General features: G+C 34.9%; 2 protein-coding genes and 1 long non-coding RNA gene across 3 annotated transcripts in view; all 3 read right to left on the bottom strand.

The window, feature by feature from the left end:
* Positions 1–7,469, bottom strand: part of LOC113765123 (proteasome adapter and scaffold protein ECM29) — a 32,532-nt gene extending 25,063 nt beyond the window's left edge. The window contains exons 1-10 of the mRNA XM_027309190.1: positions 7,229–7,469; positions 6,196–6,363; positions 6,002–6,091; positions 3,804–3,940; positions 3,630–3,720; positions 3,407–3,489; positions 3,122–3,228; positions 1,346–1,498; positions 507–571; positions 68–155 (exon numbers count right to left, since the gene is read on the bottom strand). Of these exons, the coding sequence (XP_027164991.1) occupies positions 68–155; positions 507–571; positions 1,346–1,498; positions 3,122–3,228; positions 3,407–3,489; positions 3,630–3,720; positions 3,804–3,940; positions 6,002–6,091; positions 6,196–6,363; positions 7,229–7,444 (1,198 nt within the window). The 5' untranslated portion in view covers positions 7,445–7,469. The remainder of the gene's footprint in view (positions 1–67; positions 156–506; positions 572–1,345; positions 1,499–3,121; positions 3,229–3,406; positions 3,490–3,629; positions 3,721–3,803; positions 3,941–6,001; positions 6,092–6,195; positions 6,364–7,228) is intronic.
* Positions 7,470–9,109: 1,640 nt separating this feature from the next.
* On the bottom strand, positions 9,110–12,480 carry LOC113774982. The gene is made up of 3 exons (XR_003468853.1): positions 12,358–12,480; positions 9,546–9,660; positions 9,110–9,438 (listed from the first exon to the last, which is right to left on the bottom strand). It is a non-coding gene; the product is annotated as an uncharacterized LOC113774982 (long non-coding RNA).
* Positions 12,481–14,416: 1,936 nt separating this feature from the next.
* On the bottom strand, positions 14,417–17,006 carry LOC113761616 (blue copper protein-like). Its single transcript, XM_027304688.1, has 2 exons — positions 16,645–17,006; positions 14,417–15,054 (listed from the first exon to the last, which is right to left on the bottom strand). Exons 1-2 carry the CDS (start codon positions 16,904–16,906, stop codon positions 14,555–14,557), a joined length of 762 nt encoding a protein of 253 aa, XP_027160489.1. The 5' UTR covers positions 16,907–17,006; the 3' UTR covers positions 14,417–14,554.
* Between the last annotated feature and the right edge of the window lie 6,454 nt (positions 17,007–23,460).

Below are 23,460 nucleotides of genomic sequence, written 5' to 3'. Positions count from 1 at the left end.
GTCCTCAAAGAAAAGAAAATTGTTTCTGTGAAAAAGAGCTTTACATTTAGGGGTAACACAAGCCCACCTGAATCTGATGTTGAATAATTATCAAGCGAGCTCAGAATTCCAGTAAGGATGACAGGGCCCATAAGCTTTAACTGATCTGGCCTTGCCTGTAATTATTCATGAACAATAACATGCAAAAGGGAAGATCAATTTAAGTCAGACAAAAGATACTTTGCCTTGAAATCGTTTTAAATCAAAGAAACGTCAGTTTAACATTAAATCCCTTGTTTCGAGTTATAACTGTACGAGTTATCTTGAGCATATGTATAACAGTTTGAAAGTCATTCTTCAACAGTAAATCATGTATAACCAATATACTAGGTGTCGGTACAGTAACAAACATGTTATCTCTATTATCCAAACATAAAAACTTCGATCCTCACCTACCTCTTTTAAAGCATTTTATTAGAAGCACTAATAGGTAAAGTTGAATAGATTAAAATAAATAAAGTGCTTACATGTTTGAAGACCCAAACAGTAAATTCCATCCCCAGCTGCTTCAACCTGGCGATGGTATCGCTTCCTGATGGAGCAGAAAAATATAGCAATTTTATCTCCAGCTAATGAACCAGAATTACAACATCTACAAGCCATCTTTAACAAGGGAATCCTGGAGGTGGTATCACTTCCTAAGGTTGTTTGTGAAATGTTTGTTTACAGACTTGACAAGCCATCACCACTGAGGGAGGGGAACCTTAGAGACCACACAATTATAACATACAAATTCCCAATACAAAAGAATTGCACCTCAACAGAGATAATACCCATTAATTGTTCAATTACAGAAAAACAAGGCATAGACCAAAGCCAGTTTCCTTTTTTACAAATTTGATCAAACTTTTTTTCTTTTTGGCAATACAACCATGATTAGGTTACACAAGAAACAGAGAAAATTTCAGTCACGGAATCATTGACTCAGAATATACACCTACTATTCGCTAGGATATTAGTTTATAAGTCAATCTTGGCAAAATTAAAGAAATATTATACAAGTTTACAAAGTAATGCATATAAACTGTTGAAACAAAAAACCACATTGTAAATCTTTTGCCACGTTACCAGCCAAAATAATACTAATAAGTTCACACTCATGGTATCGTTGACATGGTATAAACACACATAAGGTGCTACCATAGAAGGTAGCATATCATAAAGGAAAACTACTAATATATGCCACATTTTGGACATAACCAAGGCACCTATCCCACAAAAGATTACTAATAAAATATAACCTTTGAGGCACCAATAACCATAGGAAAACTGAAGGGGAAAAAAGCCATTGAAGTGCACATTTTACCATATATGCAGCCAAAGATGCACTGTAAAGTTGACGGGAAACTGTTTGCTGCCAATACTGATCGGCAGAATACGGACATTAGCTTCACCCTTAAGGCAGGAGTCCCAGGAGTGACTTTGGATTCTTGCGGAATCCTTTCAGGTCCAGTATTGCCTGCATATGAAGTGAATGAGTATCATATCTGCCATCTGGCATGTGGTAAACTTCACATGAAGAATTCAGAAAGCTCTTTTAGCTAAAAGTTCTGCAGAAACATCGAGAATGAGAAGAAAAAGGGCAAGTCATTTAAGGAGCCAAAGATGGCCGGAAATTGCCGATTACAGATCCTAAAAAGTACTTAGTGGTAACATACCACTTGAGGCAGTGAATAAAATAAGAAAGATACCAATAACCCAGGCAGATAACACTACCAAAACCCTGCTGCTGTACTTCTTGCACATTATAGATAAAAATAAAATAAAAAAGAGAGATAAAAAACTGAAAACATTTAGTAATATATTGCATGAGCAAACTATGCTTGTTTTCTTTTTCTAAGTGAATACTTTGGACATTAAAATGAAGCCACCGTAACTAATTTTTGCAGCATATGTCAGATGGACAATGAATAGGCCTTTCTAGTTGGCCAGATGGGCCTGATTTCAATACTGTAGGAGTCACGAAAACGAAGCCAAAACAGGTAGAAGTGACACAATAAGCATTCGATTTTCCACAAGCAACCAAAAAAATTATAAGTTCATTGGAAGGTTTTCCCTTTAAGATATTTAGAGAACAGAGCTTGCAGTGCTCGAGACTAATGTACAATGTACAAAAGCTCTTCAGACAAGGTTTGGCTCCAGAGATGTGGTCAGCGACCTGATCAACAAATTTTTAGCACTTTCACACTTTCAAACAGAGTGCTCATGAAGTATGAAATGCTAAAGTATTCTAACAATGTTGTCCAATTTACTTTTCAATGCCATCAAAAGCATGCTTAGTTCCGTTCAAAAAGTTTACTACTGCGGGGTTCATACTACCTGTTCCAGCAGCTTAGCTCAGCTTTTAAGTATTTTGGACTAGTCTTGCTAAGGTTTCTGATTTGCTTAAGAAGGGCTGAGATTTTTCAACCTCACATCTACTCAAAGCAATTTCCCATGACAATATTGGGCATGTGTAAAAGAAACACCGACTAAACAATTTCCTTGTTAGCAAATAGGAAATTCCTTTTCCCAAAGAACGTTACTACTGCTTGCATCTGACAAAAGCATAACATTCACCCACTTTTAATTCCCACCCACCCCCGCCATTTATTCCTTCCAGAATATTGGTAAAGTGCAAACATGGCTTTCCAGTTTCTAAATTAAGTACCAATGTTTCAGATATCTCCATCAGGAGCAATACTTTCAAGAGATTTTTATGTAGGGGCTCACAAAAATTCTCAGCTCCCTGATTGTTCATCCTTCATTCCTTATAAACATTACTGTGTCCAATATGATCTACTATGTTTTCCCCTTGCAGAACATTGTCATTAAGACTGCTGCAATTGATAAAATTTAATACAGCAATTTTAAACCCTCACAAGCATAAACATTTCAAATTTCTCTTGAATCTCCTCTACATTGTAAAGTAAAGAGTAAAACTTTTAGCAAACAAGTTGAATATATCCGAAAGTTCTTGTCACTCGCCAAAGTAGCTGAAAACATACTTTCCCTTGAATGGCTAAATGAGCACACAAGCAGACATTAGGATAAAGTCACCTGTTAAAAGCAACTTATCTTCAGGGGAAATAATGCTTCATACCATTGAACAATAGAAGTAATCTGCCTATCAGTTTTGCATCTTCTAAATTTGCTGCACTAGCATGCTTCTTCAAAAGCTCATCCCCTCTCCTAGTAACAGATTCCTGACTTGAATGAGGAAACCCAAAAAGCTGAAGGTCATATAATGATTAATTTAACCAGACAAATTCCTGATTTGAACCAGGAACAAAAAGCTGAAGGTTATTGGATGGTTAATTTAACAAGACACGTATAGTCAAACACAAAGCATCATCACTTATGCCACAAAAAAAAATGAAATATGTACCTGTCAACACAGGCAACTAAATAGAGGGGATAAACATATTCAGGGGGCAGCTCCATAGCCTCCACAATGTTTAAGATCCCTAACTACAAAATCAGATGGTGTGATCAGTGATGAGAACATTAGAAAGCACATTAACAATTAAAATAACTAACATCAATGCATTAGATTTAAGCCTATCAACCTGATTATCATATTATCAATTTAGGCTTCCATAGATTTTTACCTTTCTACTACGAAGCATTTCAATTGTCAAGGTCTTTTTACCGCTAACACGGTCCCTCTGAGTAACTGAAAGCCCTGCTGGGCATCCACCACTGTGAAGAGTTATAGCCTTTTTATTTATGAAAATTGCTTGTTTAATTTACATTTAGCAATGCAAAATGTCAGTTCATCCAACCTTTGAGAAGTAGGCTGATATAAAAGCGTTTGAAGGCCAAAATCAAGAAATATCTCTCTGTCCTGTGAGCCACCAAGGCTTTTATATTTTGCCACAACTTGATCATCAATTTGAGCTGAATAGCATTCACCAATCACCTGAAACAGGAAAAGAATTATAAACTCAACATCACATGTCAGCAGACACCAACTGGAAAATATAAGTTTAAAATATACAAGGCCATTCCATGGCCATCATTGGCACTTAATCCAATAATGTAGCTCACCAAATTAGCCCCGAAAGAACAATGCAGATATGAATGACCTTAGGTGAAACTAAAAATAGAAGAAGAAAAACTTCTAAGACAAGTTGCCAATGGTGGGTCTCAGATCTAACCAGCCAAGTTCACTGCATGGTTTACCTAACCAATAGGAGCTTAAACTATTTTAAATATAATGTACAAAAAGAAAAAGGAAGAAGAATTCAGAGAACATTGCCAAGTCAGTCTACAAAGAGAAATAGCTCGTGATCATTCTGCTAGAAAAACAACAAGAATGGAGCTCCAAATAATTACTCTTCTAACTCAAAGCAACTTCAAGGACTATCGAATTGGTTGTAGGTAACACATTAAGTATATTCAAGGATTGCCAGGTAGAACATTATATTCTTTGAAGTACAAGAAAAGGACCAGATTAAACTAATCTGACACAGGATTTTGTTCAATGGATTTGTTTCACTCAAGAGTGTTGGTTTCAGAAAAATTCACAAGCACAGAATCTGTATAAAAATTAAGCAACCTGAGAAAGGGAGTCCTACTTGTGCCTGATTGGTCTAATTTCCTGATTAACTTTGCTCAAATAACTCTTGTCTTGTTACACCCTTTCTCAAAATCCTTATCAAAGTCTAATCAAAACCTGGATTCAACAGAGTGCAGTGAATTCTTGGTCAACAACAGAAGCATTGTTCCTTGTATTTCACTTATTCTACCACATGCATTAATTCTACACACTTAGTGTTCATATTTGTTATGTAGGCATGAATGGTTAGTGCATAGATAAGAGCTAACTTTAAGACAGAAACTGCAAAGTTATAGGCGAGTTCTACTACTTTTATCGCACATCCCACCTATCTCTAAGCCTATTAACTACACACCAAATGAGAATTCTAGTCACCAACTCCAGACTTTTATACTCTTCAATTGGCATAGAGTATGCACACTTGACATTCAGAAATATAGAGAGTAAAATTGTCCTCATTCTCAAAATATTAGAACAGCTTATTGGTCCTTACACGGAAAGATCAAAGCCCTCACTCATATACGCTTCCCAAGATGATTAAGCAGAAGACAAAAACAAGCATGTGCTGGTATCTTCTTTAACCACTATGCCCCTTCCAGCCTTGAATTTTCAGCCCAAAAGTTTTGGCTCAGACTTCACTTTGCTAAAACCAACTAGAAGGCACTGGCACTTGATATTTTTCAGCTCACTGCTATCATGCATGCATGGCAGCTTGTCATACTTCCATTTTTCTTGAATTCCATCAGATCAAATTCATATTACCTTTCATAACTCCCATAACAAAAGAGTTCTGCAGCAATTTATTGCTTGCACAGTTTTCATCTCACTCCCCCTCTCCCTCCCTCCATACTCTCTCTTGCACAATTGCTTGTGTATGAGCTAATCTTTAGTCAAAATAGTTGCTTGCAGCTACGGAATACCAAAGTGGGGAATGGACTGAGGTGTATCTGCTATTAGTGATTGATAAGCAAGTTCAAAAAGAAAATTTATGAGGTCAACTCTATAGCCCTCCCAACACAAAAGAGTAATCTTTAAGATCACAGGCCGCTAAGCTTGAACTTCACCAAAGCTCAAATCAAATCTGTACTAGAGGGCTATATTACTATTAGTTTGGCAAGGCAAAATGCATGACAAAGTCAAAAAGTAACTCATGAGGTAAAATCAACCTCCTGCAAATAAGTTCCTCAAATAGAATATCTGCGATCCAAAATTTATAAAAATCAACCACGAAGAGAAGGAAAATCAACAATAATGATGAGGCTGAGTGAAGCTACCTACTATTAAGAACTACTTAAGCACAAAAAGTAGAAAAATGAATACATACAGTCCTCTAGTCATAACCCAATTACAAAACCATGAGACAATCAAGAGAAGAAAAATAGGAATTTATCTATCAAGAACAAAAGAAAACTTCGGAAATACCTTTACTGAGATTCTCAACAATATCTCTTGATGCTGAGAAGGAAGCTTTGAAATGGTTGCAAGAAAAGTAGGAACTAAGTTTTCTTTATCCTGAAACCACAGAACTAGATCAATCTAGTGCCTAAGGAAAGCCAAACAAACTTTGCTTTTATCAATTAAATTGAAAAGTATGAATCTAAATTATTATGGCCTACCTCCTTCCTTGCTCGATCAATTGCCATCTCAACATAAACAACACAAAAGCTCCTAACCATTGGAGCATTACCAGATTCCAAATACAATTGCCACAACTCTACTAATGGTAAACCAATCTCTGGCTGGTGCTTTACTCTCTTGTTCACATGGTTTAAAATCTCAAGAACCTAGAATACAAGCAGTAAACTTCTTTAATCAACAAACAAGTTTAATAAATATATGTATGTAACAGCACTTTTCAACTATGTTACCCAGGCTCGAGTACTGGAGTCCCACCAACACGCTACTCTAGTGCAAAATGTAGAGTCAGACTTGGGTATGGCAAGGCAAAGTAAAGGGTATGGGTAACATAGCTTTTCAAGTAACAAGTATCAACTTTTCAAGTTAATGATATGCAGATGGTAATTAACAAAATAAATTCATAGAAACTCTAAATCTCCAATCCATCTCCCATTGGTACCTATCCAACAGGAAACAAAGATAGCACTTTTCGAGTTAATAACGTGATCGGGTAAAATAGCACTTTTCAAAAACACACAATTGACAAAAATGAGTTGTTAAAAACAATCAATCTTCCATTGCTCCCTGTCCAACAAAAAAACCAACATTTGGATGTTTACAGCTAGTAACATCAAATCTTCAGTTAGTAGGATCATACTAAGCAGATGAGTTCATTAGAAGAATGGCCAATCTTCATTGCTTCCCAATAACATAGCACAATTCAAGGTTAACAGCATACATTTTTTTGGAGTAAGTAACCCGTAACTAACAACTGAGCTGCTAAAATTTAACTTTTTGAGCTAGTCACATCAAATTTTGTAGCTCCTAAAGCAACAATTATGCATGTTATACATCTTTGAAACCTTAATTTTACTAAAAAAAATTTGCTAGAAAAAAAAAAAAATTCCTCTTTAACTTTTAAATTTCACGAAAATAAACCGATTCAGCTGGAAAGGCAAAAACAGAAGCAAAAAAGAAAAAAAGAAAAGCCAACAAAATACTTAATTACAAACGGAATAATCAACAAATTACTTTGTTTCGGACGGACTGCGATGAAGAAGAGAGGGAGGAAATGGAAAGAGGAAGTAGCTTGGAGAGCAAGTCTTGAAGCTTCGAGTCATCGCAAAGAGCCAACCGAGTCAGCATCCGGTCCAATAAGTCCTCTATCTCGCCGTCCGACTTGCCGGACAGCATTGAAGATAACCACGACGACAACGCCGACGCCGGCGACGATGATGATTCGGTCATTTTACTTTCCGTTTTTTGGTCCTTTGGTTTCTTTTTTTTGTTGTTTGTTTTTCCAATTTGAATGGATATTTTCCGCCTCTATATATACGGCGCTTGTCCTGGCCCAGCCCAATTAGGTAGTTATTTATCTTTTTCTTTTCCTAAATTTATGGCTATGTATGGATTAACTATTTTTGAAATATTTTTGAAAAATATTTTTGTAATTATTTTTTAAACAGAGTGGTGTTGTTTAGATCACCTTTTTTGGAAAAATGTCTTTTTAAAAAAGCTATTTAATTTTGGAAAGGTTACGCATTGCATTACTTTTGTCACTTTCGTATAGAAATTATGTCGTACACATTGTTGGAAGGATCAAAAAAAGTTAATTAGAATTTTGAAAGAAGCATACAATCATTTGGATGCCAAAGCTACCACATTGAATTCCTGGTACCGTTTAACTAAAATTGGATGCATAGCTCTAAAGGACTATTGGGTCACTTAATTTGTCCGTGGTAAAAGTAATAGTGCAATAAGTGCACATATTTCCTTAGTGTTACAGTTCGAACCAATTGATTGCAATCACCAACTCCTAATGATGATGGTGATAATACATGTGATTGGCGATTGTTCTCCGATCTTCATTCCATTTGGTAACTCCTTGTACCTACATATCAACTGGTTGTGATCCCAGGACTTGGTGGCTGTCTTGTAAATTATTTACCCAAGCTCCAGCAGCCTCTTCTTCATTGAAATACGCATTGTTTGGAACATACTTTGGCATGAAGCTGTGCAAGGCACAACAAGCGAGGACAATGTTGTTCTGTGTTGCCATCAAGTACTCTGCATGAGCCCTTCTAGTATCGGAAAATGTTTTTTCACACCAAATATTTTTTCTATAATGTTTCTTAATGATGCATGGCACCTATTGAAATGGGCTTTAACTACACGCACTTGCAGGGTCCCACTTGCACTTCTAAAGGGAGTCATAAATCCTGACATATTTGTGTATGCTACGCCCACCACATAATATTTGCCTGCATAGCATGAACAGATAGCACTTTCAAAATTAATCTCGTGATTAGTTGCAACAATACTCAGCAGCTTGTGATTTCTTTTCCTATTTGCTCCACAAAACTTCCAAATTTCACACACCTGCTAATAGCATTTGAAAGGCACAATTAGGATCCAATAAGGTATTACGTAGGACCCTAGAATCATGGGCACTACCCTCCCACTCTACCCTGACATAAGTGAATCTCATGTTATGGTCACACATAGTTAGGATATCTTGCGATAAGCCCTCGTGCCTGTTCCCGTAACGGTCCTTGTTCTCGGCTCTACACCATGCTAATACGTGTGTTCCGTCAATAGTTCCAACACAATCCTAATAACATGGGTCGGAGTTATGTATTTAATAGGCCCTGACATTGGATGCATAAACATGCAATGCCTTACCTTGAACCATGGCCAGAACAGAACACTATGAGTTATTCTTGGATGAGTTGTGTGATAATCTATCGGCTTAACCAAATCACAACCCAATCGAATAAGCGATCGAAGGCAGCGTCGGAGATGACGATCCACTGTCTCTAATGATGTTGGAATCTCTCTGCTAGAATCATATGCCATTCATTATGACTCGAGCACATAAAGGTAATCGACAGACTCATGAATTCCTATCCTCTGTGTGGGGTGCGGCTCCCAATAACCACGCTTCAGCAACATATCACACAATTACAAGAAAAGTGAAGCTTCCATGTGAAGGTTGTCGAATATTCTATTTCGATACCCGTTTATCAATTCCAGAATCCATTGTTTCACCTGACAGTGAACCATCTCATATTTGTCGCCTCATAAAAGGGTTTAGGAGCGGGTCAAACAAAGCCAGTCCTAAGAGCACAAACATGGCAAATGTCAATACGAGATCGTCCTCGTCAAATTTGTCAGAGGAGTCCCCACTACAGGCATGCTTTTCATTATCTATCAGGCTCCCCTGGTACAATTTCAAGGTGAATCTGCAAGTTCAAAATGTAATAATATAGGTTAAAGTTATCTTAACTTATAACAAAACAGAGCACTGGAATACTTAAAGATAGAAGGCAGCCGAAATCCAAAATCCTACTAGTTGCGAGGTAAATTTGACGAGATCGTCCTCGTCAAATTTGTCAGAGGAGTCCCCACTACAGGCATGCTTTTCATTATCTATCAGGCTCCCCTGGTACAATTTCAAGGTGAATCTGCAAGTTCAAAATGTAATAATATAGGTTAAAGTTATCTTAACTTATAACAAAACAGAGCACTGGAATACTTAAAGATAGAAGGCAGCCGGAATCCAAAATCCTACTAGTTGCGAGGTAAATCTCTGTAGCCTACCTAACAATTATGCAACTTGGCGCCCTATACAGTTATGACAAGCAAAGTGAGAGCAGATATTGAATCATACTAAAAATAATTTAACCCACTAGAAGGGCAACGGAGGCGGCTGCCTACATTATCAATAAACTAACACACCTATTTAATAACTTGTCGTCATATTGTTATAAAAGTCTCAGAATGAAAAGTAATAAGATAGATGCATTGTCCAAATTATAAAACACTCAACAAAGCCAAGGCCAAACAATGCATGTCGTAACGGTAAGAAATGACTCAGAAAACATAGATTTAATGTTCCAGTAGCAAAGGCTACTTTTCAAGAACAAAATAACAAAGGCAATAATAGCCAGCCTTAAAGAACTGCCTACAACAATGTAATGACTAAAACAGGGTGGGAGGGGGCTCCTGAAAACCAAAATCAGACGGGAGGTAGCCTCAACGCTTCATACTTGATGCGGTCAGCGTCCGATCTAGCTAAATCCCCAATAGCTAGCTCTTGAGAGTCCTTCAATATTTCTGCCATAGCCATTTTGGCATCATAGTCAATGTCAGCCATTTCCCAAAATTTAGTCAAAGCAACATCATAGGTCGATTTCTTTAAACTAGACCTAGATGCATGCTTAGTCAGAGAACTGATTGACACATTCATATTGCTAGTCATCTTCCGGCTAACTAATGACTCAATGGTGTCAATGGTCCGAAAGTATCTATCAATAACTGAACTGGACGCAGTAGCCATGGGATTTCCACTTGATGCGTCACCAGACTTTTTATCTTTCCTTTATCCTTCTTCCTTTTCTCTTTTTTCGCCGCTACTATCTCCACATCAGCATCCAACTCCTCAGTTTCCAACCTGCCCTTTCCCCACCCAAATCGTGCTATATTTTTCATGTCTAGCTCGTCACCAGAATTACAGAGTCGTTTTTGAAGCCAGAGTTGAAGTTTCCCATTGCACCTTGATTGACAAACACTTCCTCCAATAAATAGTAAACAATGCAATCATTTCGGAATTTGATATATTTAGGATTCACCTTGTACAAAAAAGGAAAACAGGGTTAATTTGTTAAATCAATTAGTCTAGTTAAGAAAAAATAAAAACATGTTCAGCTAGCACATGAGTTCTTGAACAATTGTATCTACTCCATCTCCCTCCACTTGTCATCGTTGATAAGAAAGGTATAGTATTGACTATCCCAGCCCAATCTCGCTTCCCTTCTCTTGAAGGAAATATACAACTTGATTAATTCCCGCATTGCATAGTATTTGCCTCTGATACCATCAAAGCTGAAGATGTTATGGTCAGGCCATTCAATTGCCATTGTATTTTGGGGACCATATAGCTACAGATGTTATTGTCCTTAATTTTATTAGCCCTATGCATGTTGACAAGGTATTGGGCAAAGGAAATTTCGTGCTCCTTAAAGAAATGCACACGCTTCGTAAACCTGCGCTTTTTTTTTCTCATCTTAATTTATTGATGAAGAAATGTAGAAACATTAAATGAACTGTAATAGTAACAAATGCATGCGAATAGCAGAGTACATTCCTCACAACTGGAAAGAAACGGGAGGAGGAGCTCCGAATTATCTTGTAGTAGTTAGAAAGGCACTGGCCCAAATCGTTTTCCCTCCTAGCATATATGGACGTCTGAGTACTTTGGCCACTTGCACGTGTCAATGTTGTCAAGATAATTTAAAAAATTGATATTAGTACAGGTGCAGGAATTCAACAAATCCCAAATAACCGAAGCACTTCTAGTAATAGGGGGGGAATGTAGGCTTAAATGCCAGCTACCATCCAATCCAATGTTCTTAACCAATGCGAATTGAAACCTAGGAAGTAGGAGGACAAGCGAAGTAAAAGGTGTTGAATGAGTAGTTAACAAGTAACAAGGACATTTATTCAAAGAAATAGTAGTTAACAAGCAACACAAATTTTTAATGGAACAAATGTTGAATTAGTAACACGTAACCCCCTACACTGGATTAGCATTTAAAATGTCACCACCGTTAATCCAATGCTGGCCGCTTCTTCGCACAAAAAAAAAAAAAGGACAGCCAGCAACCCAAGTTGCCCATGAAGACGATTTGGAAACATGAAATAGTCCATTGGATTCCCTATTGCTTGAAAATGACTTTGTCAAACTTGTACAAATAGGCAAACAAATCCTACTTATTATGAAGCCTCGTCGGTGAACAAACGTGAAAAAGCACGGTAGAGTAGAAACATTCTGCAAAGTGCAACTAAAAAGAAAAACATATCCAGTAATCTATCACAAAATTTTCCTACAAGCCACGAGCATAGCAACAAACCAAATATAAGTCACTAAGCATCCTCTAAAAACAATTAGTACATTATTTACCAAGATGCCAAAACCTTTGGTTCATGATGAAACAAAAAAGAAAGAGAAGGGCATATACAATGTTGCAAGCACAGCTTCCATGACAATTGCAAATCAATTGAATTGTTGTCACAAAGCCGTCCCAATCGAATTACTGCACCGTCAAGACAACAAAGATAATGGCACAAGAAATCTACTGACAAGAAAGGGGAAAGCTCACCAGAAAAGGAAATGTATCGGCCATGGAACTTGCTCTCTATCTGGTGTCGGTTATCAAGCGTGGCTTCCTTTTTTTTTAAACGATTGAAAATGGTACTTCCTGATACTACCGCCGGTACACAAAATCCTGTTGCAGCGAAGCCTTCGAAACGCCCAACCACAACAATGATGTCTGTGCTTTGGCTAAAATTTGAAGCCCACTAACAGAGAGCTTAACGTGGACTGGTGATGGTAGAAGGATAGCGAAGCAGGGTATGGAGTGCGGCAGCTTTTTTTTATTCTCAATTAGGAACAGGTTGTGTTTTAGGGTTGAGAAATGAAACACAAACACAAGTCATTTGTTTGTTGGCAAAAAATGATATAGCTTTGCCTATCATGTACTGTGCACTAATATGTTGTCCTTAGACATATAGGGTGTTGTGTAAAGACAAAAACATGATTTTTTTTTTTAAAACACCCCCAAAAACACTCCAGAAACTATTTTTTAAAAATTGCAAATCCAAACGCAACCTATGGTTTCTTCTCATTCATTTTCAACTTAAAGTTTAAATTGCTTTGCAGGCTTTATATATACTGGGCTAGTACATGCCCAAGTCCAATCAGGCCCACTAGTTTAGCCCACTAGCAAAGCTATTGGAAACATTAATCCGGGAGCATGAGGCTATTTGGTTCAACTCCAAAGCCCTCATCTCTCTGTTTTCACTTGTAAAATTAAAATGTCCCTTAAACTAAGATGAAAAAAAGGAAAAAAAAAAAACTTATGTGAAAGTTATTTATTAATAATTTAATAATTCATGCTATGTTATCTAAGACTTTGATCTTGCACAGGAGAAGTCAATTCCACCTAATTATCCTACTAAAATATCAATTTATTAAAACTAAGCCAACAACATAGCACTTAGGATGGTAAAGATGCTGAGTTGAATCAAATTTTGACCTAATTGAGCCGGTCTCGATTTAATTTTACCAATCTTGAACTTGAAAACTTCTCAAAGTAAAACTTGAGATTGAGTTCAACCTTAAATCCGAGTTTAGTTGAATTTGATATTGAGTTTAATTAAGGTCAAAAATAATTTTAAAAAATGATTATTATATTGTTAAAATAGACAAAATAGACATTTCACCCTAATGAATAGCAAAAATATGAAGACATATATATAATTTCATTAATAATAATATAAAAATTAAATATACATAAACTTGAGCTAGCTCGATGAGCCAATGAGTCAAGTATAGGAATACTCGTTTCAACTCAATAGGCTCATCAAAACCAACTTGAACTTGGTGTCGAATTTTAATCGAATTAACTTGCAAACACATACAAGCTGACACGATTGGTTTGTAGCCTAAACTTGAATAGCGTTTTATGTTCATTACTTTTAAACTCAATAAAAAATTCATTCAACTTTGATTTAACAAATAAACAAGTCAAATTTGAACAAAATTTCAAATTTGTTAAAATAATCAAACAAGTTTGAACATTAGAGTGTTTGGCTTGATCAGACTCACTTATACCCTAAATAGATCTACTTTTTAAAGTCTGAGGCATTGCAAATTTTCCATGTAAATAAGGTGAGAGAAGACCCAAATTAATCTCAAAACTTGTTTCATGTGATTGTAAAACATGGGGCATTATTTTTCACAAGCAACTGGTCCCTCATGCCAGACAATTCATGTGCCTGTGTATAGATGATTTTAGTCATCAACCACTCCTCTTGGTACATCACATAACGTAAGTACTCACGCATGGCATGAAAGATTTTGAGGAAATGCAGCATAAATTTTGGTTAGTAATACACACCGTCCCACATCAATTCGTTTGCGTGACAGCTCAAAAATGTATACATTAATATAAAATGCAGATATAAAACTCAAGAAAAATTACTAACTTCAAGTTTACCCTTATAGTATTAGTTACCGTGGACTATACACTCAATTTTTAATCACTTTGATCGAATTGATTCATAAATGTTAGCTTTTCGACAAAATTTTTTGTCGAATTGAAGTGCACAATATCAATACAAGAACTGACAAGAATTGGCATTCAACTGCTAATTGGATTAATGTTGTGAAGAAATAAGAGTATAAGTACTAAATTGTCACAAACAAAGGTATACAGCTCAAGTGTCAAGTCACAAGACCAATACTTCAAGAATTATAAGGTATGAAAGAAAATCATTTTCTGAAACTGTGAATACCTAATTAAATACAGTACCATATACTCCCAGCAAAATCAGAGTCCAGCACAATTTGGCACCAAACAAATAAGAGAATGCAGAAAGGGTTACAGACTCTGATGGTTCAGCATTATCGCTGACGGTTTGTGGATTATCGAAGTTGGAAGGAACTAACGTATCTGGTGCAGAATCATCATCACCGGGGACAGGATTATTAGGTGCTAGGGCTTCATTAGAAGGGTTTTTGAGGCTTGGTGGCAAGCCATGGCCATATTTTACGTTTATTTTGAAATGTTGGCCATTTTTGCATTGCTCACCATCATAATCACTTGAGAAAAAGTAGGTCATTCCAACTTTGAGAAGGGGTACTGCAACTGAAAGTGGATGAGGAGATGTTGAGGATGGATCTGCAGATGCCCATTGGACTGTGTCATTGTCTGAGGCATTGTCATAATCGCAGTTTTTGTATGTTGTGAAGTTGTAGGTCTGGATGATTGAATGATTGTTGTCTGAGTTGAAAACTGCATTCACAAAAATAATGCAAGAAAACGTGTAATATGAATAGAAATAGTTGATTATAAGAAGAATAGGTGTGAAATTTTTCAAGAAAAACACTTGGCAATAGATAATTTAATACACAAAGAGAGAGATAAAAAAGGCAATTGTACCATGTCAAAGGAAACAAAATGAAAACTATTAGGTGAATGATTTTTCTTTAAAATTCTAAGGACTGTGAAATTCTTAATATTAAGACTTTCAATTCTTGTCCACTTTGCCCCAAATTTCATATAGTACAATTCCCCTTAAGCTTGTGATTGGAGAGTAAAATTATTATCCCATACCTTTCTTGACCCTCAAAAAAGTACAAGGATCACTGGAGAGTAAAATTATCTCCAAAAAAGTGATATATTCGCCCACCATTTGAAGCAAAGTACAGTCAACATAGATATTGAGAGAGTAAATTAATCACAAGACATTTTTAGCCTTATAATTAATTATAATACCTCAAAAAGTTTCCATAGAAAAGCAGAATGTTTTGGGTACTACCCTACTAATTTGTTACCAAGATACCAAATTACTATAAGCTGCTTGACTCACTTTACAGGTCATCACTTGGAAAGTACCCAAATGTCTCATGATCCCAGCATCCAAAACTGCAATCCCATGTTACCAGCAAAGTACCAAACCAACTTATCAATTGGGAAAGGTATCTGCCTGTCTATGTATTGCCTTGCCTTATTCTCCATGACAATAAAGACCTCAACTGTACCAAGGAAAATGATACTAAAGGCCATCAAATGGACAGCTATTATTCATTACTGTGGATAAATTATTCTGGACACTTGTAGGGTGGCAATAATAGATGAAAGCTTCTTTTTTCTTTAATCTTTATACTTTTAAATATTATTTTTTGATTTTGACTTCTCATTTATCCCATTATTGGCTAATCATGCCAGTAACATCTATCCCTATTATACTTAAGACAGCATCTTTCAAAGCCATGATTATAGGGTTAAATCAAACATGGTGAAAAATTTTATGTCGGTCCGAAATAACTACTAGTCATGCTATTTCATGCCGTTTACCCTAGCAGGACTCTTGGCAAAGACTAATTTATCCCCTGATCCAAAATTATATTAAGATGATTAAACTTAACCACCAATTTGTGTACTATTAACTTGTAGGGTAAAATGTAAAAGATATACAAATCTGCAGCTCTAATTACAGTTCTTTGCACTGTTAATTGGCTCGTGATTCTGTCTACCCGATTGGATACAAGTTTATGTTTGTGAATACAGGATTCTTGAACTTATGTAGAAAAGTATTTACATTGTTACTCCATAAAAGATTAATCCTAGTTACTAAAAAAAGAAGTAGATGAACACAATCGTACAACTAGATACACCACAATGATACATCTTAGTGATTAATTCTCATCCCTCCATTACCCCCATTCCTCCTACCGTTAGCCTCATACATAAAAAAAGTCATAATCCCAGAAGAGAGCTGAAGAGAAATTATTGGAATCTTGGTTACAATCAAAAAGGGAAGAAACCAATCTGGAAAATGAAGAGAAATCTATACATGGTTGAGTTAGTGAAGGGACTTACTGAGGAAATCACCAAGGCTGAAATTCTTGCCAGCAACCCATTTTTGGTAATCAACTTTGGGATTTTCAAGAGTATCGTACCAGCCCAGAGAATCTCCAACAGTGTAGTTCTTGTACTCAGAAGCTGCTGGTGCTGGCGCTGGCGCAGTTGTTGCAGTAACAGATCCTGAAAAAGACGGCAGAAGACAGATACTGAAGCAGAAGCAGAAGAAGAAGAAAATGCTGACGGTTCTTAGGCCACCGCTTGTTGCACAATGGTACATTTTTGTGCGTGGGAGTTTGTGAAAAGTATAATTGTAGTTTTAGATTTTGCTAGCTTTCGAAACTTGACAGAAGAATAAAAGCAGCGGTAGTAGGAGTATACTATAATAAGCTGCCGCCAGCCCCTTTAATTATTTAATAAAACTTGCTTTTTAAAGAGGAAAGGAAAATTACAAAAGTGGGCCTATGTTTTGCTAATTGAAGTTAAGTTTGACAAGTGATGTTTTAACAAGAGAAAATGTTTTTTAATCCAATTAGGTAATAGTAGACTTTTTTTTTAACTTTTTAAATTTTTGTGTTTATTTTTTAATTTTTTTCCGACAAGGAAGGGTAGAACTTAAAAAAACAGGGAACGAATGGAAAGATTTGAGCCCAAACCTCTAATTCCTGGCTTTGGTGCTTAACTTAGACAATCGTTCAAAAAAAAATTTTTTTTTTGTGCTTAGCTTAGACAATTGTTCAATTTTTCTTGGTTTTGCTCAATTTTGATTGGTTCATTTGACAATTCAATCAAATCATCGGCTTATACATATATGCGTATCATTTTCAAACAAAATGATTAGCAGAAAAGCATAGTCAAGCACAAATTGATGTCAATGTTTAATCTTAATTACAAAAAAAATTATTTGGCTTTTACATTTCATAGGTCACTCATTTGATTGCTAATTTTGAGTGCATTTAATGGAATTGCCTTTATTTCTTTTTACTTGTAATAGCTGCCCCTCTACATTTTCCTCTTTTTCACTTTAAAAATCCTTTACGTGACAGAGAAGGAGTTCGTTGGGTTCCACATGACCTCGAATTATATCACCACTTTAGAGAATTTCGTGAAATGCACAACTGATATATGTTTTAGATGCTTCAGAATTCTTATAAAAAAATTGTTTCATTAAATAAAAATATATCAAAAAGCAATAATATTTAATCCAAACCTTCTCAAGATTGAAGATACCCTCCATCAAATCTATACTCTCTCGATTGATTATCAACCATATGTGTCAAAGGTACTCAATGTCAATGAACATTGATCTGTTTAGATTGGCCATTTTTTCAAAAACAAAATTTTCAAATATAATTCTACAGTAATACACAATATTTAAAAAACATCTCATTTATACAATATATCAAATATTTCAAAAAAATTTTATAGTAAAAATTTTTCATATACACTGCTACAGTAAAATTTTTTAAAAATAGCTAATCCAAACGGAGACAGTTTACAAGAAGTTATAACGGATTCATTTGGATAATATAATTTGAGAAAAAAGTTTACAAATATTATTCTGCTTATATCATAAACATAATTTCAATCACTTTTTTTATTTTACATACAACATTGTAGAAAAAGTAGTATAGTATTATTCCAAATAATTTTTCTAAATAATCTTATATCCAAGACATTTGTGGGAGGGAATGGTTATACACTACTTTTTTATTTTTTATTTTTTTGCCTTAACAGGTCACTTAGACTAAGGTTCTATTTGATAACCTAATTCAACATTTAAAGTTAATGGATTCATATTTTAACATGTTCAAACGTGTTTGATAACTAAAAATTGAACATCCACATTAATTAAGTGGCACTAAATTTTCTAAACAAAATTGCTCCCAAAAATAAATAATAATCTGCTCACTTATTATTTAATGTGACATATACTCAAATATATCAAATTTAGTACTTAACAATTTAATAATTATACGAATTTAGATTTTCGATTTCAAATTTTCGATTTCAAACTTTACTTTTATCAAACTCAGCCTAAGATTATTAACAAATGTAATGCAGGAAAATGGCAATGATTAGAAACCATGTCAACCAATTGCGCTCCAAAGAAAAGAAAATATTAAGAGTGACAGACTTTTATGATGGGCAATTCTAGTGTGCATGTCTTTAGTATTCCTACGTATAAAAGGAAAATTTCCACATGGGTTTGATTTGATTGTATCATGGCTCCACTCTCAATATAATGAAGATCATTAGAAGTTAAATTGCTGGAGTTTATGACTTCCAAATTATTAGAGTAAAAGATAGATTTTATTTTTAGTCCGTCACATCCTAAAATAGTTTGAATATAGTCTCCTAGGTTTCAATCTTACCACAATTTGTCCTTCAATTTTCAATACTTTCATATCACATCCCCATTGAAAAAAAAATTTTAGTTTTACCAAAGATTACTTGGGTCCTGCAACTTTTGGAGAACGTAATAAAATTGCAAATTTCACAAGGAATTAAATGCGCAGTCGGCGGGGGACTAAAATGATAGACGTAGACAATATAAACCGACTGTAAACAAGAGAAACACAGCAGATGAAGAATTTATCTTCAATTAATTGAAATTAGTTTAACAAATTGGAGGATCAAAGTTGTAATTTTTGCACTTTCAAGAGGAGTTGAGATTAATTTTGAAGGAGTTACTACATTTTATGTGATGTTATGAAAAAGAAAGGTTGTGTCACTTGTCTGTCGGTGGCATACAGCTGCGGATTTCGATGCCATGTGATAATGCTCGGAGGACTGGTTTTGTACGTAATAGGTAATGGAGGTGGCTTGAATGGTTGGCGTTGTTCTCATTATACGGACGTCGCTTAATTGGACAAACGACTTTACTAGGCGGGGTGGGGTTCTACAATTGAAAATGAGCTCCGTGACTAGGAATTTAGGAATACCAAATTATTGAAAGTTTGAGAACAAGAATTTAGGGAGTATTTTGTTTTCTCCTTTTTTTTTTGCATATTAACCTTAATCAACAAGGGTATTTTGACTTAAAGTCAACTCGGAGGAATGGCTGAATAATAAGTTTGAGAACAAGAATTTAGGGAGTATTTTGTTTTTTCTTTTTTTTTTTATATTAACCTTAATCAACTACGGTATTTCGACTTAAAGTCAGCTCAGAGAAATGTCGGAATATATATATGTGTGTGTGTGTGTATGTGTGCGGTGTGTGCGTGCGCGCGTACACAGATATACATATAAATAGGTTTTTCTGCCTAATATTCATTTAAACTATTATATGTATACACATACTAATAATTATTATTATCTCGTGTATTTATATACTTTTCCTATTTAATCTTACCTAATTAATCTTAACAATTACTATTTATTTACTTTTCCTAATAAATCTTATATTTTTAAAAATATAACACATGAAATATATCTTAACATGTGCCCATAAGGCATATTTATGTGTGTGTGTGTGTGTGTTGAAAACCCAATTACAAATGCTTCTTCAAATCAAGCGAACATGACAGCACCAAATATTTTGTAGTGCCGGTACATCCAAAATTATGATTAAATGATCTTCACTTACCACAAGTAATTTTTCTATATTTTCACAAAAAAATTTACTGCTACAAGATTCTAACTTCTCCATTTTAGCAATCGTTAGGGAAAAAAAATTAAAAATGGCATGCCAAAAAAACCCAATGTACAAAACAAGAACTCATCAAACGACCTAATAGCAATCTGTGACTCAATTGGGTAGGGAATAGTTATGATGCCTAAACATGCATTTCCTTATCGCAAGTTTTCTGCTCACTTCCATTTTGGTGATCCAATGGAAATATGACAAAATGAATTTCCTTCCCCTCTCTTTGTTCTCGTAATTTATGATCAAGACTGGACGATAACAATTTAGTTCAAGTTTCCAAGTCTTGCCACTAGCTAATCAACTAAAATCAGAGAATGGAATTGCTTTTTTCCTCGTGGTTAAAGACTGCTAAAAGGGGAAGTTTCATAATACCAATTGGCAAAACCAAACAGCAAATTTCTTTGGGTAAATAACAATGTAACCTATTATTGTCACGTATCAATGAGAAAATAGTTATGTTTTTCTTTTGGGATAATTTTAGAAACCTCCCGTGAGGTTTTTGACTATTTCACTGGTCTCCTTTCAGGTTTCGAAAATTACACTAAACTCCCTTGTCGCATTAATAATTACACTAACAATGGCAATCCTGATACTAGAACATAATAGCTATTATCTGGCAAACATTTTACTGCAGTTATGTCGTATGCCATAATTTGTTGGTATTAAGATTTGTAGTCAAACTATTAATATTTCTATGGTAAATGTTTATTCATAGTCTGCATCAAATGCGCACTTAACAACCAAAACAACGATCAAGTTTAAAACGCTCGTATTCAGATGGCTTCCAAAAAGCAATATACTGTTTTATCCATAGGACAGTATATTGCTAAAACAACTAGTAAAGAATGGAAGATCTGTTTGCATGTATCAGGGGCTTCGGATTTTTATCAAATGGAGAAAATAGAAGGAAAAAAAAAAGGGAATGGGGTCATTTCCTTGTAGCTCTGTTAGTCATTTTTAATCTTTTATTGCTCTATACTGTGGCGTTTCAACGTATACCAAATGGTAGTTGTGATTAAATTTTGTGATTTCTACCAAATAAAAAAGGATTAATATTTCCTACACTGTCAGCGTTAGATGAATGACAACTATGCAAAATTTGAATTTAAAATTTAATTTTTGCATATGTGTCATGGATTCAACGGTGACAGTGTATGAACTGTCAATGTATATAAGATTTACTCAATAAAAAATACACCTTCAAATGTATTTTGAATCACACAAAAGCTGAAAGCTGTATGTTTTGAATAGGCCTATCAAGTGAGTGAGTTGGATTTGACGTGTTCAAACTCAAGTCATATAAACTGCCATTCTTTTGAGTCTAATTTCAGCTCAATTAGGTTCACAAGTTTGTAATTCATGCTCGCTCACAAAAAAGATCGGGTAATGAGTTTAATTCGGATAGGCCCAAACTCAAGTGATATATTTTTCACATTAACGAAATCTAGTTAAACGAAACTATTAACAAACCCATAAACATTCTATAATATATAAATAAAAAGGTTGCAACATCAAAAAGAAGTTTGAATTTCATGAGGTGAAGTATTACAACTTATCATAACATCCATAAACTTATTGACTAGAGATGGGGAAAACCAATTTACTATAAAATTAGCCATCTAAAATACAGTCATTTTAGTACTTTAGTAGTCTCATCACATGTAGGCTTGTCAACGGGCCGGATCCGGGCTGAAATTCATTATTCCGGACCCGGACCCTGTATATCATATCGGACCCGGATCCGACCCGTTTACCCGACGGGTCTTCTACTCTATGTTCCGGATCCGGATCCGACGGGTCTCGGATCCGAGTCGGGCCTACCGGAAAAATTATCAAAACTTACAATTTCTAATAAAAATGAGAAAAAAATATATTTGTAAACTAATTTCTAACTAATACAAAAAAAAAACAAATAAGAAAAGAAATCAAATTGACTTTACTCAAATACATCACCTTAATCTAATTATATTGATAAATATATATTTTTTAAATTATTAATCCATTTATATCCGGATCCGGGTCTAATATGGGCCGGAATACTATATTCTGTATCCGACCTTTTTTTTTGTTTGACAAAACAGATCCGGATCCGGATCCGGGTAACAGAATTAAATCCTTACCTGTACCCGCAAAAATTTCACGGATCCGGTCCGGGTCCGGGTCTAAACCTGGACCGTTGACAGGCCTAATCACATGTATTAGTCAAGTCGAGTTTTAAATGGGTTAAGCTTAGTGCAGTCCAAACGCAACTCACGTTCAAATTGGAGAAAATATTTTAGCACAAATCCAACTCAACGCACATTACATAAATCTTAACCTAGTAAATTTAGGGCCAAGCGGGTTGGCTCGGGCAAGCCCAGCCTAATGATAGGCCTAGTTTTGGAACCCTATTTTATGTTGTAATAAGGGAAAAATTAGCTAAACTAAATGACATTAGTAAGAAAAAAACTAATAAGTAAGAATGTGATACTTAATAAATCACTTTATTAAGAGAAAATGGAAAGTTTTGAAAATTAGTGATAGTTATTTTGAGTAATGTGTCTAACTAACTATTTTCCTACAAAATCTAATGGAGAAAAAGACAGAAAATTTTCTGACTTTCCTACTAACAAGACAACCACAAAGGGAAAAAATAATTAACTTTCCTTCACTTTCCTATATTTTTCATCGGATTTTCAAGAATGTCCTCTATAGGGGAAAAGTAGATAATATAGAAGTAAAATAAATTTTTTTTTTTCAAATTGCATTGTATATTTGGTGGAGATTGTTTCGTCAAATAAATTTAACTTGCTGTTGCTTGAGAATGAATTATTTTTTCGTTTCTTTATTTTTATTCAAGGGAGGCTCCAATCCATAGAGATGGGAAGCGAAATGAATTAATTTGGCTCTTTATGATTTGATTAAAACTAATTTGGTCTCCAATCTTAAGAAATTACTCAGTGCAAGACGAACTAAACAAAATTCATGCTATTGATGGATGGCTCAATCTACTTTTAAAGAAGCTAAAAGAAATTAAAACTTTCAATCTCACATACAAAAAAAAATGGACCTAAATAAATTCACGAGTAAAACATTGACTAAAAAGGACAACTTCTTAGCCTTTCAAGAAAGAAAAGTAACAAATAGTATTTTCTTTATAATAATAAATAATAACTTTAATTAAATTGGGTATATATAAAAATTTT

This window comes from Coffea eugenioides, chromosome 1, assembly GCF_003713205.1.
Source record: "Coffea eugenioides isolate CCC68of chromosome 1, Ceug_1.0, whole genome shotgun sequence".
NCBI classification, from domain to species: Eukaryota; Viridiplantae; Streptophyta; class Magnoliopsida; order Gentianales; family Rubiaceae; genus Coffea; species Coffea eugenioides.
This window is presented reverse-complemented; position numbering and strand designations above follow the sequence as displayed.

Coding starts and splice junctions, on each gene's coding strand:
- LOC113761616 (XM_027304688.1), bottom strand. CDS start 16,906: ATGTACCATTGTGCAACAAGCGGTGGCCTAAGAACCGTCAGCATTTTC. Junction 15,055..16,644: donor CAGCCTTGGTGATTTCCTCA/GTAAGTCCCTTC, acceptor TTGTGAATGCAG/TTTTCAACTCAGACAACAAT.